The sequence below is a fragment of the Mus caroli genome, chromosome 16 (genome assembly GCF_900094665.2).
Source record: "Mus caroli chromosome 16, CAROLI_EIJ_v1.1, whole genome shotgun sequence".
In the NCBI taxonomy this organism is placed as follows: Eukaryota; Metazoa; Chordata; class Mammalia; order Rodentia; family Muridae; genus Mus; species Mus caroli.
This window is the reverse complement of record NC_034585.1, coordinates 62,525,443-62,541,123: the sequence shown is the minus strand read 5'-3', so window position 1 is coordinate 62,541,123 and position 15,681 is coordinate 62,525,443. Positions and strand designations below refer to the sequence as shown.

Genomic DNA, 15,681 nt, shown 5'->3' with positions numbered 1-15,681 from the left:
TCTCTCTCTCTCTCTCTCTCTCTCTCTCTCTCTCTCTCTCTCTCTCTTTCTTTCTTTCTTTCTACTTTTTGTGGATCAAGAATCCAAGAATATTGATTAAAATTAGTTTTTTTGCATTAGCAAATAACAATAAAAATTAATGCTGACATTTCTCATATCTGATTTTACAATTTAAATTTCTTTGTTAAAATGATTATTGATTTTTTCCCTTTTGTTGTCAAATTTATATTTCATGAAATGGTAACACAGCTATTATGACCCAGCAGCTACTCTGGAATGAGAAGAGGAAACACTGAACTTTCAGAATAAACTTCCAATGGTTCATTGACTTTGTCTCACCATGGGAAAAGAAAAAAAAAATCACTTAACCTCCCAGTGTCAGTTTACCCATCTGTGAAATGAGAAGGATAATATTTTCTTATGGGGATGTTTTGAAAATTATTCTGTAAATGTAGTAGACAAAATTGTTGCAAGCATCGCTAACTTTCCTCCCTGAATTCTTTAAAGCAACAGACAGTATTATTTATGTACTTGTTGATAGTCAAAACATCATTGGGTCGAACCATGTATATTTATTAGCAGTTGAGATACTTGGAGAGTCACCCTCCCCCTGCCCATTGCTCAATTTATGCATGTTATTAACACCAGGGGAGCCAAGAAAAGTACCTTCAAACCATACTTAACTCCATATTCATGAGGTGATAATCCCAGGCAAGTATTCACTCTCTTTGTCTGAGCTCCTGTTTGCTTGGGTTTGTTTTGGTTCTTGCTCCACCTTGCTTTACAAGACTGATAGTCTTCTGTGCTCCCTGCTAGTGGTCATCTCTGAGCAGAAGTCAAGATATACCCCATAGGTTTCCTATTGAATTTCAAGTAAACTATCAAAGATTATATTATTCAAAACTCCAATGTCAAATTCAAAATTCATCTTACAGCTTAAGGGGAAGTGTCCTGGGGAGTTGTCATGGTGACTTGAAGGGGCTGGTGTGGAGAAGGCAAAGCTCCTGATAAAAGATTTTAATACTCTAAAGTCTTAATTATGGAATGCGGTCCTGAACCTCTGTGCTCATGTCATGTAAGGCTGGAAAGAAATGTTTCCCTTCAGGCTCTTTAGTCTCTTTTGGTGCCAATCAACAGGCATCTTGTTAATAAACTTCTTTATGCCAATGGCTCCCATATAACCTCAAGTGGTGCTTGGAATAATGACAGAATCATTACAAAGTAAAGCAGAAAAGAGAAATACATTTCATGGGTATGATTAAGCCATCCTAATGTCCTTGAATATGCAAATTATTTTGACTTAATGAACTACCTTGCTCACTTAATAGTATTTTAATCTGGCTCTAGTACATCCTTTTTGTCTCTGTGAATGTTTGTTATCAGACTTGAAAGAGGTATTTTATCCAGATCAATACAGAAATGAAATGTATATATTATATTTTCGCCTGCAATACCTTTGTTTAAATTATTAGAAGTGTACTTGTTAGGTAAATTTATTACATAGATTGTAGTAATAATTAATGTACACATTTGAATTTAGAAAACTGGTTGTATACAGACACTATACAAACTGAAAATTCTTTAAGAATTTAAGAAGATGTATTTTCTTGATTATAAAGAAACACTAATTATTACAGAAATGTTGACAAAACAGTAATAAATATCTCCTTGGATAACAACCCCATATATGCATGTGCACATATGTTGGAATATGTATACTTCCTGTTGTTCTGGAGGAAATATATCACTATTGTTAATCATGCTGGTCACAAACACTGGAAATGCAGGGGCTCCTTCTTCAGCTGGCAGAGTAGCTAAGACTACAGGTGCATGCCACCACACCAGGATTTTGAAATATTCCTCAGACTATTGTACAAGATGAATATTCTTTATAGAACAGTCACATTGTTTTGCCAACATTTTGTATTTTAGGAAAAGCTCTATAAGGTTTCCCAGTAAAGTGGGATTCATTTTTCATTTCCCTTATCATAAATTCACTGTAAAGTTCTAGTTTTTTTTTATACATTATGAGCTTTGTTCTACATTATAAAAAAAGCTACCAGGGAAGTGTTTTATGTGTTGCCTAGGCTCCTGCAGAGAGTTTAATTCATGCAACATCATTCTCTGCCTTACCTTCAACAATGAATCCATCTCACACCACATAACCAATTCTAGGCCAAGGGAAATGAAAGATTATTGTATTACTACTGGAATATATCTTCATGTGTGCCTAAGAGATATACATATTCTGAGAAATGGAATAAAATGTAAAGAAAATATAATGGTGTGCCTGTAGGGTGGTCTAATGATTTGAAATTGCTTTTCTATATTTTGTCCTATATACTTTTGGTGGTTTACATTTTATTTTGAGTAAACCCTGATGTCCAATGTAGAACATGGAAATTAATCATTTTATAACTTTCATTTAATCAACATTTTCTTTAATCTCCTTTTAGGCAGCCAAGGGCAGTTTCCACTAACTCAGAATGTCACGGTTGTTGAAGGTGGAACTGCAATTTTGACCTGCAGAGTTGATCAAAATGATAACACCTCCCTCCAGTGGTCAAATCCAGCTCAACAGACTCTGTACTTCGATGACAAGAAAGGTGAATATATTTTCTCAGAAATGTTTTAAACATGTTCTGAAATACCCTAATTATAATGAATTTATTTTCCTAAGATGATTCAAATTATTCCTTTTGATTACTAAACTGCTGCTGCGTGTACTTAAACATGATAAATATTAAATACTTTACTTTGCAAGTCATAAACACCAAAGACAACCTGTGTCAACTTTCTAATAAAATAAACAGCTTCAATTCTATTTGAAAATGCTTTCGCTGACTTCTTCTCACACCCATCTGAATGCTACACTCTTTCATTTTAAAACATCATAGTTTATAGAGTGAATTTTTTTCTAATATTAGGTCACATGCTGTTATTTTAAGATCTTAATTTTACATGTCTAAAGGATGCTTTCATTATAAAAAGTTTTGTCTTATAGATTAATTCTCAGCAATTGGATCAGCTAGAAAAATACTATAGAAATGATTTACCTAGTAAGGATAACTATAGCCATGTTCAAAAAAATCATTAAGAAACTGTATTTATATGCATAGAAATAAAGTAGACTTGGACTTTATTAATTTACTAAAGAGGCTTCTAATTAAATAAGACATAAATTAAGATTTGAATGTTTTGTGTTGAAGAAATCTACACTCTTTCATTTTAAAACTCTGAAACTCAAGCAAACATCTAATAACATGTCAAGTTGTTAATTCTCCATTCACAATGATAACAGTAAATAACATATTAAGTTTATGAAACAATAAAATTATGGAAATATTTATAAATAAATTTGCATTATACAAGATAGAAAATATGATTTAGATATTATGTAATTACTTCTGATGTTTAAATGAAATGTACCAGATAACAATAAGGAAACTTAAAATTAGCTTAATTTTTAGCCATCCAAATTTTAACCAAAGAAAGTGTAGTAAAGATGTCTATTCCATTTAACATATATTTTATATATTGGTGGGGTTTTTCTACCTTTATTGTTATCAATAAAAATAGTTTTGGAGGTGTTAAGTTTGTAATATATAGTGAAAGAGTTAAATATGTAATTCGATAAGTTGAAGGGTATTGAATGCCTCTTTTTACTAGTATTTGTGTGAGAATAGACTGATAGGAGTCTCTGCTCTGATACATAGTCAGTAGTGTGGATGACAAATAAGTAAATGAACAGAATATGTTAGATGATAAAAGACACTTGTGAAAAACCATAGATATGGATTTGAGTCTGTGTTAGTTAAGATTCTATGAAGAGGGGTTTGAAACATGACTCAGAGATTGAGTGTGTACTAGTCTTCAAACGAAGCCAATTCGAGAATCCGCAGTGAGAGAAATAATAGAATAGATGAATGGATATTTTTACTTTAGTTTTGAGCAACTACTTCATGTGATTGCAATATTTAAAATATGTAAGAGCAGGCTATGGAGCTACAAAACAGAGAATTTTCCCTCATAGCCGGTGCCTAAAAGTAGGCCTGCTTCCCAACAGGGGTGTTCAGAATTTCTCTCAAGGTCTTCAACAGATTGAATGAGACCCATCATAAGAATATTCTGCTTTAATAAAACATCTAAAAATTGTAATACTGGCTTTTAAACAATAGTTTTATGGCAGTATGTAAACTTTTGTTTTATCCAATATCGAGGACAATAATTTCCTCTTTCCAGTGAGACATTCATTCCAGTACAACCAATGAATGGGGCAAGCTGTGCAGAGGAATGCATGTTGCATGCACCATTCCACTGCTAATCATAGTTTTGCTGTCTGAAGTTAGGGTTATCGGAACTCTTCACTTGCATAATATGTCTTCATATCGTATATTGTTATATAATTATACCCTAAACTTTATTTTCATGTACATATCTGAACAAAAGAAAAGTATATAAACTTAGTATTATTTCCTTTTTCCATTACTGTTTTGAATTAAACAATATTGCTGGAGTACATTTTATAGGTATGTTGTATAGTGTATGTTTACATATGACTCAGTTGTGTGTGTGTGTGCTAGCCTGTTTGAAGTACACAGGACAGCATCAAGCATCCTTGCTCAGGAGCACTGCCATCGTATTATTTTGAGACATGGTCTCTCAGTGGCCTAGAACGCATGAAGTAGATTAAGCTAGCTAGCTAGTAGACCGGTGGCATATGCTAGTCTCTGCCTCTCCAGCACCAGGAGTATCAGGAGGGTATCACTACACCAGGTTTTGGTCACTGTCGTTATTGGTGTTTTTTTTTTTTTAATTTTGGTTGTTTTTTCTTTTTTCTTTTTCTTAAGATGGTTTAGCACTGTATCAATTCAGCCATCTCCCAGACAGTAGTTTTTTAATGTGTAAAATACTACCAAAGAAGTATTTGTCACAACTGTTAACCATGGATAATATAACATCAAGCCTCTCTATTGTTGTTGCTCAATCATCCCACTGTTGAATGCTTGAAAGCTCTGCTCTTAGATGCATGCCATACTTCCTCAGGATGAAGGGAGTGTGCTTACGTTTGACATTTACAATTGACAGGTCACATCCTCAGGCACAAAGACAAAAATCTATATTAACTGCCCTGGCCTCCCTTCCTGTGGTTCTATAAGTTATCCTTTACAGAGCATCTAAAACTGGAATTGATTCCAAGTATTTCTAGCTAATGCGTTTTTCCTGTCATAAATAGAGCAACTTGTAATACAATAGCTGCAAAGAGTTGCAAGCAGGCAACCCTTATTCTTAGGGATCTCTTAGTCTGATGGCTATAAATACAGCATGGAAAGTTCAGACTACATTTACAATATCTACCTACATATTCTTGTGGTTTTGGACTTTCGTAAAATACATAATGCACCAGATCCTGTACATTCTTGAAGTACATGCTTGATTCACTGATCCTCTCTTAAAGGAACAGTGCAAAGACCCGGCTACCAAGCCCCACCCCATTATACCTCTCATTGTATAACCTATCTGTGGCTACTCTAGTAGAGAGAAGTTTTCAGAGAATCTCCCTCATGATTGCCAGTCAAACATGGCTATTCCTTTACTTTTCAGTGATTCAGTTTGTATATTACATCTTTTTTTAATGAATGTCAAGCAGTAATTTTCCTCAAATGTATGGGTGTGAAAATGTGTGCTTGGAAGGGTAAATTCTTAAGTGTTTCTACCTTGAAGAGTGAAGCATGCAAGAAGGTGGCCCCATTCTCCATTTAGAGTTAGAGAAGACCTGTTCAATTAGAGTGATGAGCTACAACAAAGCATGCCTGACATTGCAAAGATGATAATCAGTTAAAAGAGAGTTAACCTGGAAATTCTTTCGTGAGGGGAATCTATCAAATGTGAGGATTTGAGACCATCTTTATGGTGGCAAATGTGGGAATTGAGGGTTAATATGAAACTTACTTGGTCACATTTATAACCAAAGTTAAATAAAAAATACGATTTAGTCTATGTTTTGGCATTTCATTGTAATAAGTAACTTCCACAGATATTAGATAGAAATAAGAATAACTTCCACAGATAGAAATAAGATATTCAAAAGCAAAGGAAAGTTGTTTCCAAACCTACAGCTAAAGAGAGGAGTGAAGAAATTCTTTTTATTTGATATTTTTTTTAATTTACATTTCAAATGTTATCCTCTTTCCTGATTTCCCCTCCGAAAACCCCCTATCCCCTCCACCACCTGCCTCCCCCCCCCCCCATTCACCAACCTACCTACTCCTGCTTCCTGTACTGGGGCATAGAACCTTCATAGGACCAAAGGCCTCTCCTCCCATTGATGACCAACTAGACCATCCTTTGCTACATATGCAGCTAAAGCCATGAGTCTCTCCATCTGTTTTCTTTGGGTGGTGTTTAGTCCCAGGGAGCTCTGGGGGTACTGGTTAATTCATATGGCAAAACATGAAACTCAAGAAGGAAGACCAAAGTCTAGATACTTCAATCCTTCTTAGAAGGAAGAACAAAATACCCATGGCAGGAGTTACAGAGACAAAGTGTGGAGTAGAGACTGAAGGAATGACCATCCAGAGACTGCCCCACCTGGGGATCCATCTCATATACAACCTCCAAACCCAGACACTATTGTGGATGCCAACAAGAGCTTCCTGACAGGAGCCTGATATAGCGGTCTCCTGAGAGGCTCTGCCAGCGTCTGGCAAATACAGAAGTGGATGCTCACAGCCATCCATTGGACAGAGCACAGGGTCCCCAATGAAGGAGCTAGAAAAAGGACCCAAGGACCTGAAGAGGTTTGCAGCCCCATAGGAGTGGAGAGATTTTAATCCTGATATTTTTTGCCTTGGTTGCAAACAAGATGTCCACAGATAGAAAAGCATCAGCACTTTTTTGCCCTTATCTGATTTTGTTTTATTGTTTGAAACAACTTTTTATATATCCAGGGCTGATCTTCAATTCCTTGTGAGGTTTGGAAATACTTTCCCATAGCTTCCTCTCAAGTGCAAACAAACATCATCACATCCCAAATTCCAGCCTTCATTTTGTTGTTGCTGTTGCCACCTACTTATTCCCTAAAGAGCATATACTTCTTTCACACTGTTGAGTATAAGACAAAGGGACACATTGCAAATGTTTCTATAAAGAATAATTATATGATAAGACAAATGTCTTGTACCTGGTCTGAACAATTCAGGAGGCATATATCTGTACCTAAATGCTTCTAAAATGAATAGACACTTAAAATTCCATTGCTTAAGCCCATTCATAACACACCAAATATTATACAGCTGACAGTTACTCTTTGGAAACATGGTTCTGGAAGTAGATTGTTCTTCCCGACATAGCAACATTGTTGAACTATAAACACAGGTAGTAGAATATAAAGCTGGCAAGGAAAAATCACATGCCTATCACAAATTAGACATTCAATGTTAAACAAATGAAACTTTGTTGTTGAAATGATAGGCATTGGGTCAGATATGACTTTTGATTCTGCTATTGACTAATAGAAAGTGGTTATTGACACCTTTCCACATCAGGTGGTCTGGCAGTTGGTTTGGAACCTCCTTTTTAATAGGTTCCTACCTGTTCTGTATACACCTGAAGATAAGAAGCCATTACCCTTTGAAGTAGAAATTCAATTACACTCCCATTCCTTTTTGCATTGGTATAGATAAGTTATTTTGTTTCATATTTAGAAATTTTTAAAAGATTAAGTGAAAAATAAAATCAAGAAGACTGTGCAGGAGTCCACGGGGTTTAGAGAACGCTTGGCTCATGTTGCTAGGCAGCATTTACTTGTTAGAATCATCCTCCTTCAATTTACACAGAGTTCATCCCCACTGTTCTAAATGGTTGGTAAGCAGGTGGAACAGTGTGGGTATGTGAAGACAGAGAAAATGAGGAGCATAGGCCATTATAACTCCACAGGAATGTGGTGTGGTATTTGACAATAGAAATTAAAAAAATCAATTAGATCATAGTGTCTGTTTCTCTGCAGGCAAAGGATAAAACAATTGAAGTAGCAAAAGCTGATCATTTCATTTTCAGAAAACAATTCAACCCATTCCTATTGACAAATACTTTAGCAAGCATCTCTAAGAGCACGCAATGTGCACATGCAACAGTTGCATCTTTCTGTGCTTGGCTTAATAAAATTGTGAAATACAGTGCTCTGTGGTATTTTACTCTACCAGATTTTTGATGGGGAGATGGCTTAGCTTGCCCTAAAAGCATAAAGATTGTATATAGTCTAGAGCCCCAGTACTCTTACAACATGCTGAGTGGGTGTGGAGGCTTCCTAAAATCCCAGTATGTGGGAAGCAGATATAAGAGATCCCTGAACAAAGCAGCCAAAGCATCAAGCTCAGCAAGGGGCTGTGCTAGTGAATAATGCACAGTGATGTAGGAAGACACTGAACACAGCCTCTTCATATCCATGCACAAGTGTTCCTTCCATATGCATAAGAATGCATACATATGTATATGCATATACACATGCACAAATATAGCCTAATACTTCTACAAGTTTCCTAAAGGACTTCAAGTAAAGAGCTCCCAAGAGGAAATTTCTAAATCACTGGTCTTAATTAAGCAATTACTCTGCAGGTTATTTTACATTAATATTGAGAACAAAGGAAAGAGAAAAACAGGAATGAGATTTCCTAAAACAAGAGTGATAAAGAGAGAAGTGAGGTGAATTTTAAATGAAGGTCAACTTCTCAAAGCTCCTAACCAATCGATGACACTTCACAGTGCCTATCTATGCACTTGGTGTCAATCACTTTGACAAGGTTTAAAATATTAAACATGAACGGAGCAAAGCAGGTATCAAGGTGGACAATATTAAACTTTCCTTTGCTTTCTTCCAAAACACCCACAGTTCACAGTAATCTACAACTAATATTGTTGCCTTATACTTATAAAATGACATATAGAAGTCATGAATAGCCATCATCACATTTCATAGTTCTCAGTTCTCTCTGAATCCTCACCTGTAGGTTCAGAAGGCCATCCCATGTTTTACATAACCAGACCCTTCAAGATTTGAAGATTTTGAATAGTAACGTTGTACGGGTTAAATTGTGCAATCACAGATCTCTGATTTCCTTTGTTTACTCTGCATGATATGCTGTTGTGGAAGACTTCTTTTTGTTGCCTTTATTTATTTAGTCTTTATCCTTTTATTTTTCTGACAGAAACTGCAACTTATGATAGGACATTGCTCCAAAGAGAGCTTCTTCACAGCTGACCTCTTAGGTGTGCCTCACACCTCAACCCTACAGCACCACAGTAATTTTACAGTAATTAGGAAATCACATAGCAAACACACACATATGGAACACAAGAAATTAGGTTTCCATTTGGAAATTAATGTTACACTTAAGTAAATAGAACATAAAACCTATATAAAGAGAGGCAAACTTACTTATGGGAATCAACAAAGATGAAATATCAAGGTCCTAGCAACAGTGGAAAATGAGCTGATCTTTGGGCCTAAAGACCCTTCAGTTCTGACTGGGTCCTGGAAGAGAGTAAGAAGCAAGGACTCAGTATGTGGAGATGAGCAAGTTATAGCTTTCCTTTTTCTAGCTTTAATATCCTGTTTGTGTCTTCCCCAGAATGGATATAAATGGAAACTCTATGCCAAGGCTTCCTGGATATATTAGTACCTCTAGGCAAAGAGCAGGAAAGATAAACAGAAAGTAACATGCCCAATATATAATACAAATAAATCCATTAAAACACTATATGGTGTTGTGTTCACAACGGCCTTCAGTTTTCACTGATTCTTTAGAAAGAGAGAAAAAGTTCAGAGACATATTTCGTCCTGCAAAATTAGTTAAATGTGACTCCATACTCGAGAAGAGTGACGTAGATGTTAAGTTTCCATTTCTGTTAGTGAGGAAGCCATTTGGATTAAACACACAAAAAACGTTCAGTTAAACAGAATGTAATCAGTGCCTCTACATCTTTATGATAATATGACTTAAGCCCAGCACTTTCAGAACACATATCAACATAATCATGGGAATGCTAAAATAGAACAATATCTATACTGAAGATTTGATATTACATGCACATAGGTGAATGTTCCCATTTGGAGAAATTTTGGAATTACTTACACTTTTCCATATTTAACATTACTGTTAGTTTTTATTTATGTAGAAAAATTCTTAAAAGTCTTTTAAAATATTTTACTTGAAATAAATATCAAACATTAGAGTTTTAAGGGCATTTGAATTCTTATTACCATTTTCTAGGATATATAGTTTTAAGAGCTGCATATATATATTTTTTCTATAGTATAAATGCATTATAAATGATTCAAAACCCTATCATATTATATATACACACACACACACACACACACACACACACATACACATGTCTGTGTGTGTGTGTGTGTGTGTGACATTGTTTGTCCTTCAGATCCAAATTGTCATATGTCATTTATATAGGAATAGTAAATTCGGTATTAGGTAGAAAATAATAGTAAGACTGTATATTATATAGATAGGTAACTAAAATTCTATTATTTGTATAATAAACTTATGCATAGGAAATAAACTTCCTCCTGGCAGACATATACTCACCAAGTGCCTCATAAAAATATCCTTTCTGATTCTAGCAATATTGATTTTTTTTATTAGGAAGATTTTTTTTAACATTATAATTCTTAATCATATGCAATATTCCCAGTATAAGGAATAAGAATTACCACAGAGTAACTTGTTTGCCTAATGATGAACTAGCATCTTATCACTGTGGAACAGCCTATTGATCAAATTCATAAGAGTGAGAATTTAAGAAAATCTTATGTTTTGAAAAAGGTTTCACAATAACGTTGTTAATGTAGTATATTCAGGAAATACTACCAGTACCAGAAATACTAATGAGTGATGAATAAATTTCATTCTGTTTATAATAATATGATTTATACCTATATATTTTATTTCAGGTAAAAAATAGTAAGGTTTTAACTTTTAGTGTGTAGTGGTTTTGATCAGTCTTGTTATCTTAATGATGAAATATAATCAAGGTTATATAATAAATAATAAAATTGAATATATATTTATATGACAGGGTTTTGATTCACCTATGATGCATTTATACTATAAAAATGTTTCTAATTTTATAAAATTTAATGGATTAAAATTTAAATGTAAAACAACATTATAGACAATTACCACTGTAATTTACATTTCTATTTTCAAAATTCTAAGAATATATATAATTGTGTGTATATATATATATATATATATATATAGAGAGAGAGAGAGAGAGAGAAAGAGAAAGAGAGAGAGATGTATATATGTACTCAGTTGATAATACATACAAATAAAATACATTTATTTTACACTTTAGGCAGAAGTATATTGTTATTGATCCAGACAATATCTACAATTGAAATATTCTATTATTCAGTGGCAGTTACATCAGATAGTTCTGTTTGTAAAGTGTATGTAGGGTAACCTTTCATGAAAGAGTAGATTCTTTTTTAAAAAACTACCAAGTAGACAAACAAGTAAGAAGCATGTACTTAAAAATATCATTGCTTGGATATCCCTCGAAATTACTGCAGCTCTTTTGAAACCCAGTGAGGTTCTTATATAAGATCTGAGAAACATAGACTTGAGAGCCAAATATAAATGTAAGCAAAAACCAATGTACTGCCAATGAACCTCACTTGGGTCCTCGATCCACGGGTGAAACTCAGGTTCCGGCTACAAGTGGGCAAAGAGTTGGCAAAGAAATGACAAACAAATACGAACACAAGGGAGTGCTGTATCTGGATGTAATATTTGTCAAAGTGAACACCAGTCTTATAAGTAAGTGACTTTTGCAAAAAGCTAACAGGAACCAACTGAGATAAAAACTCAGTGTTAACAACTTGGATCAAAAGCAGCCCCACCTAAGGTCAGTTTAATCTTAGAAGTCAGGGGCAAGGGCTTCAAGCCCTTGCCATAGTTCCAATTCTAGTCTATTGTATAGTACACCTTCCCCCTAGGCCATTGTAAATTCCTGTGTATGGGTGTAACTCAGCTATGTAAAGTTCTAAGTATCTACTCTAGACCCTCCCTAGACCACAACCTTCCTTCTTTCTAAACAATGGGAAATTCTTGCATATGGGAGCAGCTTACCCTGAGATTTCTAACTCTTATCCAGTAAAATACTGTAAGAAAGCATGCAAAACACTCCACACTATTGCAGGGACAAATCTGGAGCATTCTAGCTTTGGGAATGCCAAATTTCCTGGAGACTGAGGTTCTCTGAACTTTTCGCCTCAGGACTACCCAGGTTTTGGGGGCCTGTCACGCATGTCACTACTGGAGTAGATGTAGCACCAATGCAGGATGCACACAATTTCTGATTATTATTTAAATGAACTTATAACCATATGGAGCTATAACTTGGTTATGGTTAAACATTCATAAATATGGTGATCTCCTTTTTGACTTATCAACCTTATTTATATTTAGACAATTTTAAAATTCATAAGTATCGTGTTTTATCCCCATTTCTTCTACATAAATATTTTCCAATGTTCATACAAAATAATAATTTGGAATTTATCTGAAAAATATTGTAATGTATTTTAATTTTGAGCATTGAGATTATAGATTAATATCAATACTTTGCCTTTATTATATTATTTCTGTAGTCCCAGCAGGCTCTTTAGCATGATCCTTGAAATAGCAATAAAACATTACTAGAGGTTTTAGATTGAATTACAGGAGTATAAGTACATCTCAAAATGTTTGTTTTTGTAAGAATTAAGAGTCCTGATAGTTTTATTGTTGAATATTGTGGGAACCGATGTAGAACTGAACCATTAGCAGGAGGATACTAATTGCTTTGAGTCTCCATAGTCTCATTTCTGTCTTTCAAAATGTTCAATGTTGATTAAGGAAAAATGTTTTCTTGACAAACTTCATTAAAGTTGAACTTCTGAAGCCCCTGCAAAAAGGGTCTTTTTTTTATTCATGAAAAAAGACACGTAGTGAGATACAGTGGATTATTTACTTTTTTATTGGGCTTTTGGATTGGTACATTATTTTGTTTATTTGTTTTTAATTGGAGGGGAATAGGCTATTCGTTTTGTGGTTGTTATTTTTGTTTTCTGTATTATATTGTGTTTTGTTATTTTTGTATTGTATTTGGAGACAAGATCTCATGTAGTTTAGGATGGCCTTTACATTGCTAAATCACCAATACCACCCTTGAACTCTTGGTCTGCTTCCATTTCACAATTGAAGCAACTGTAGTTCCGAAATACCCAATACTTGTTAAATGAACTAATGGTGTGCTGTCTGTGAGCCAAGCAGGGAAACACTCTGAAATAGATGCTAAGTGTTTTGCCAGGAGAGTTCAGCTACTGAGTGAATCCATGACAGAGTGATGTAGAAAGGGGTAAAAAAGGCAATGAATGACCCATGATAATCTGGACATGGGGCTTTGACAGACATGGAAGAATTGTGGCTTTTCCTTAATAAGACAAAAAGTGTTGATGGGGTAAGAAATGTGGCACTCTTTTAAATATTGCGTGTAGTTCAGAATGCCATAGAGAGAATCAACATTGGAGAAAGAAGAAAGACCAGAAGCAAGAAAACTCTATGTGTAGCTGTACACCCTCTCACATGCATCCCCTCCCTCAAAAAATCTGGTAAAAGACAAGTTTTATTTAGATCACAGATACAATAAAGAAGTTGATGAGAACTGCATGAACTCCATGTGTTTGTGAAAGTAGACTGAGTACATCACATGGGAGCACATGTCACTATCTGATGTGCCGAGGAAAGAGTTAAGCAATGGAGAAAGAAACATGTATGATTTTTGTAACTTTTACCTTAAATACCTGGAAAAAAAGAATTCATCAGGAAAGGAGAATCTGGACCTAAGACCTGAGAAGAGACGGTTGTGACTGTTACATCTGAATGTAACAAACATGCAGGGAGAGTCATATAAAAAGCTGATCATAAGCTTGATAAGAGACTAATATAATTTAAAATCTTAAGACTAAACAAGTAAGATCTGGATTAATAGTTTTGACAAATGTTCTAGGTAGATCATATTGTCAACTTGGAGCTATCCAGAGTCATCTGAATAAAACCAGAATTTTTACATGAAGTATTGTTCAAATCTGAATGGCTGTGGCCATGTCTTTGGCTGTTGATTGATGTGGGAAGGCCCGGCACACTGTATGTGGTGATACTTCTGGACTGGTTGTTAGTGACATGTGTAAGAAAGTTGGCAGAGAGTGATCCAGAATGAGGGAGCCAGTACCCAGCATTCCTCTGTAGTTCTTACTCCAGGATCCAGCCTTCAGGTCCCCACTTTGAGCTCCTGCCCTAACTTCCCTCAATGTGATCTGGAAGTGGAAGATGAAATAAACATTTCTCCCCGAACTTCTTTTGGTTGTAGTCTTAAGCACATTAACCCAAAGAAAGATGAAATAATAAGGAACTTTGAGTGGAGCAGTTTTCTAAATGATCCCTAAAGGAGCAGATAATAGAAGTAACTGAAAAAGACCTCTGAACTGTGACCCTATTAATATCTTTTGTTTCCCCCTTGCTATTCAGAACAACTCTCTGTGTTTGATGATACTTGGCTTGTAGAATATTTATGAGAAATAGTGACAGACGGGGTAAGGGCAATGACAAGTTTCAGAAATGTTTAGCATCCTTATTTTTCCTTTGATTGGTATGTATCTTAGCAGGCACATAATAACAATAATCAATCAGTGCAGCTGTAGCTCTCTGCATATATCCTGTTCTGCATATGCTTGTAGATGAAGCTCATTCTCAATGTTCCTATGCAGGTTTCCCATTCTCCAAATCTGTTAAGAGGATACTTTTTTTTAGTTAGGGTGCAGCTCAGCCCTCAGCACAGGCCTTTAGTCCCTCTGGTTGCAACACAGACATATCCTCAGTACTCCCCTTTAATCCCAAATGATGAAGGTAAAGTTACTTTGTAAGAAGGAAGCAGACATGTTTGAAAGTGATGTCTTTCACTAAAGAGAACTCCTTTAACCCAGCTTCTGAGAAGGAAACAGAAAAGGGTAAAGCTGTTTACTTTTTCATGCACAGGGAGTGTCCTGCATAGTTTATATACCCGACATATCACGGACTGCTTTTCTCTTCTTACCCTTCTATGAAGAGAAGCCTAGTTATGTCTGTGATAATGACCATGCCACATAACCTCAGTTTAGGAAGCTTTTCTTTCCTTTTGGTTTATGTGCATTGATATTTGCCCTTCATGTATGTCTGTGGGAGGGAGTCAGATCCGCTGGAATTTGAGTTACAGACAGTTGTGATCTCCATGAGAGGACGGAGAAGAGCAGTCAGTGCCCTAAACCACTGAGCCATCTCTCTAGCCTTGAAACTTTTTCAAATCTTTATGAATCATTGAGAGTCATAGATTGTTCTCTGAAGCACAAAATGAGTTCACAATTATAAGTAGAATGACTTATTCGATAACCAAATAAAGTCATGCTAAAATAAGTCACGCTATTTCATTATCAGTTTCTACATATGAAAAAGCAAGACTACTCACTAAGAATAATATAATGAGCTATTATTAAACTTATAGTAAACAATAAGCTATCAGATAGTAATTATTTATATTCCAATGGTTTAGTGTGATATCTATGTTTCTTTCTTACTTGTTAAT

At 35.1% G+C, this 15,681-nt stretch overlaps 1 protein-coding gene across 4 annotated transcripts in view; it reads left to right on the top strand.

Moving 5' to 3' along the window:
- Cadm2 (cell adhesion molecule 2) overlaps nt 1–15,681 on the top strand; it is a 932,542-nt gene that overhangs the window by 714,223 nt on the left and 202,638 nt on the right. For all 4 annotated transcript variants that reach the window (XM_021184563.1, XM_021184565.1, XM_021184564.1 and 1 more), the window contains one exon: nt 2,457–2,606. In XM_021184563.1, coding sequence (XP_021040222.1) covers nt 2,457–2,606 — 150 coding nt within the window. The remainder of the gene's footprint in view (nt 1–2,456; nt 2,607–15,681) is intronic.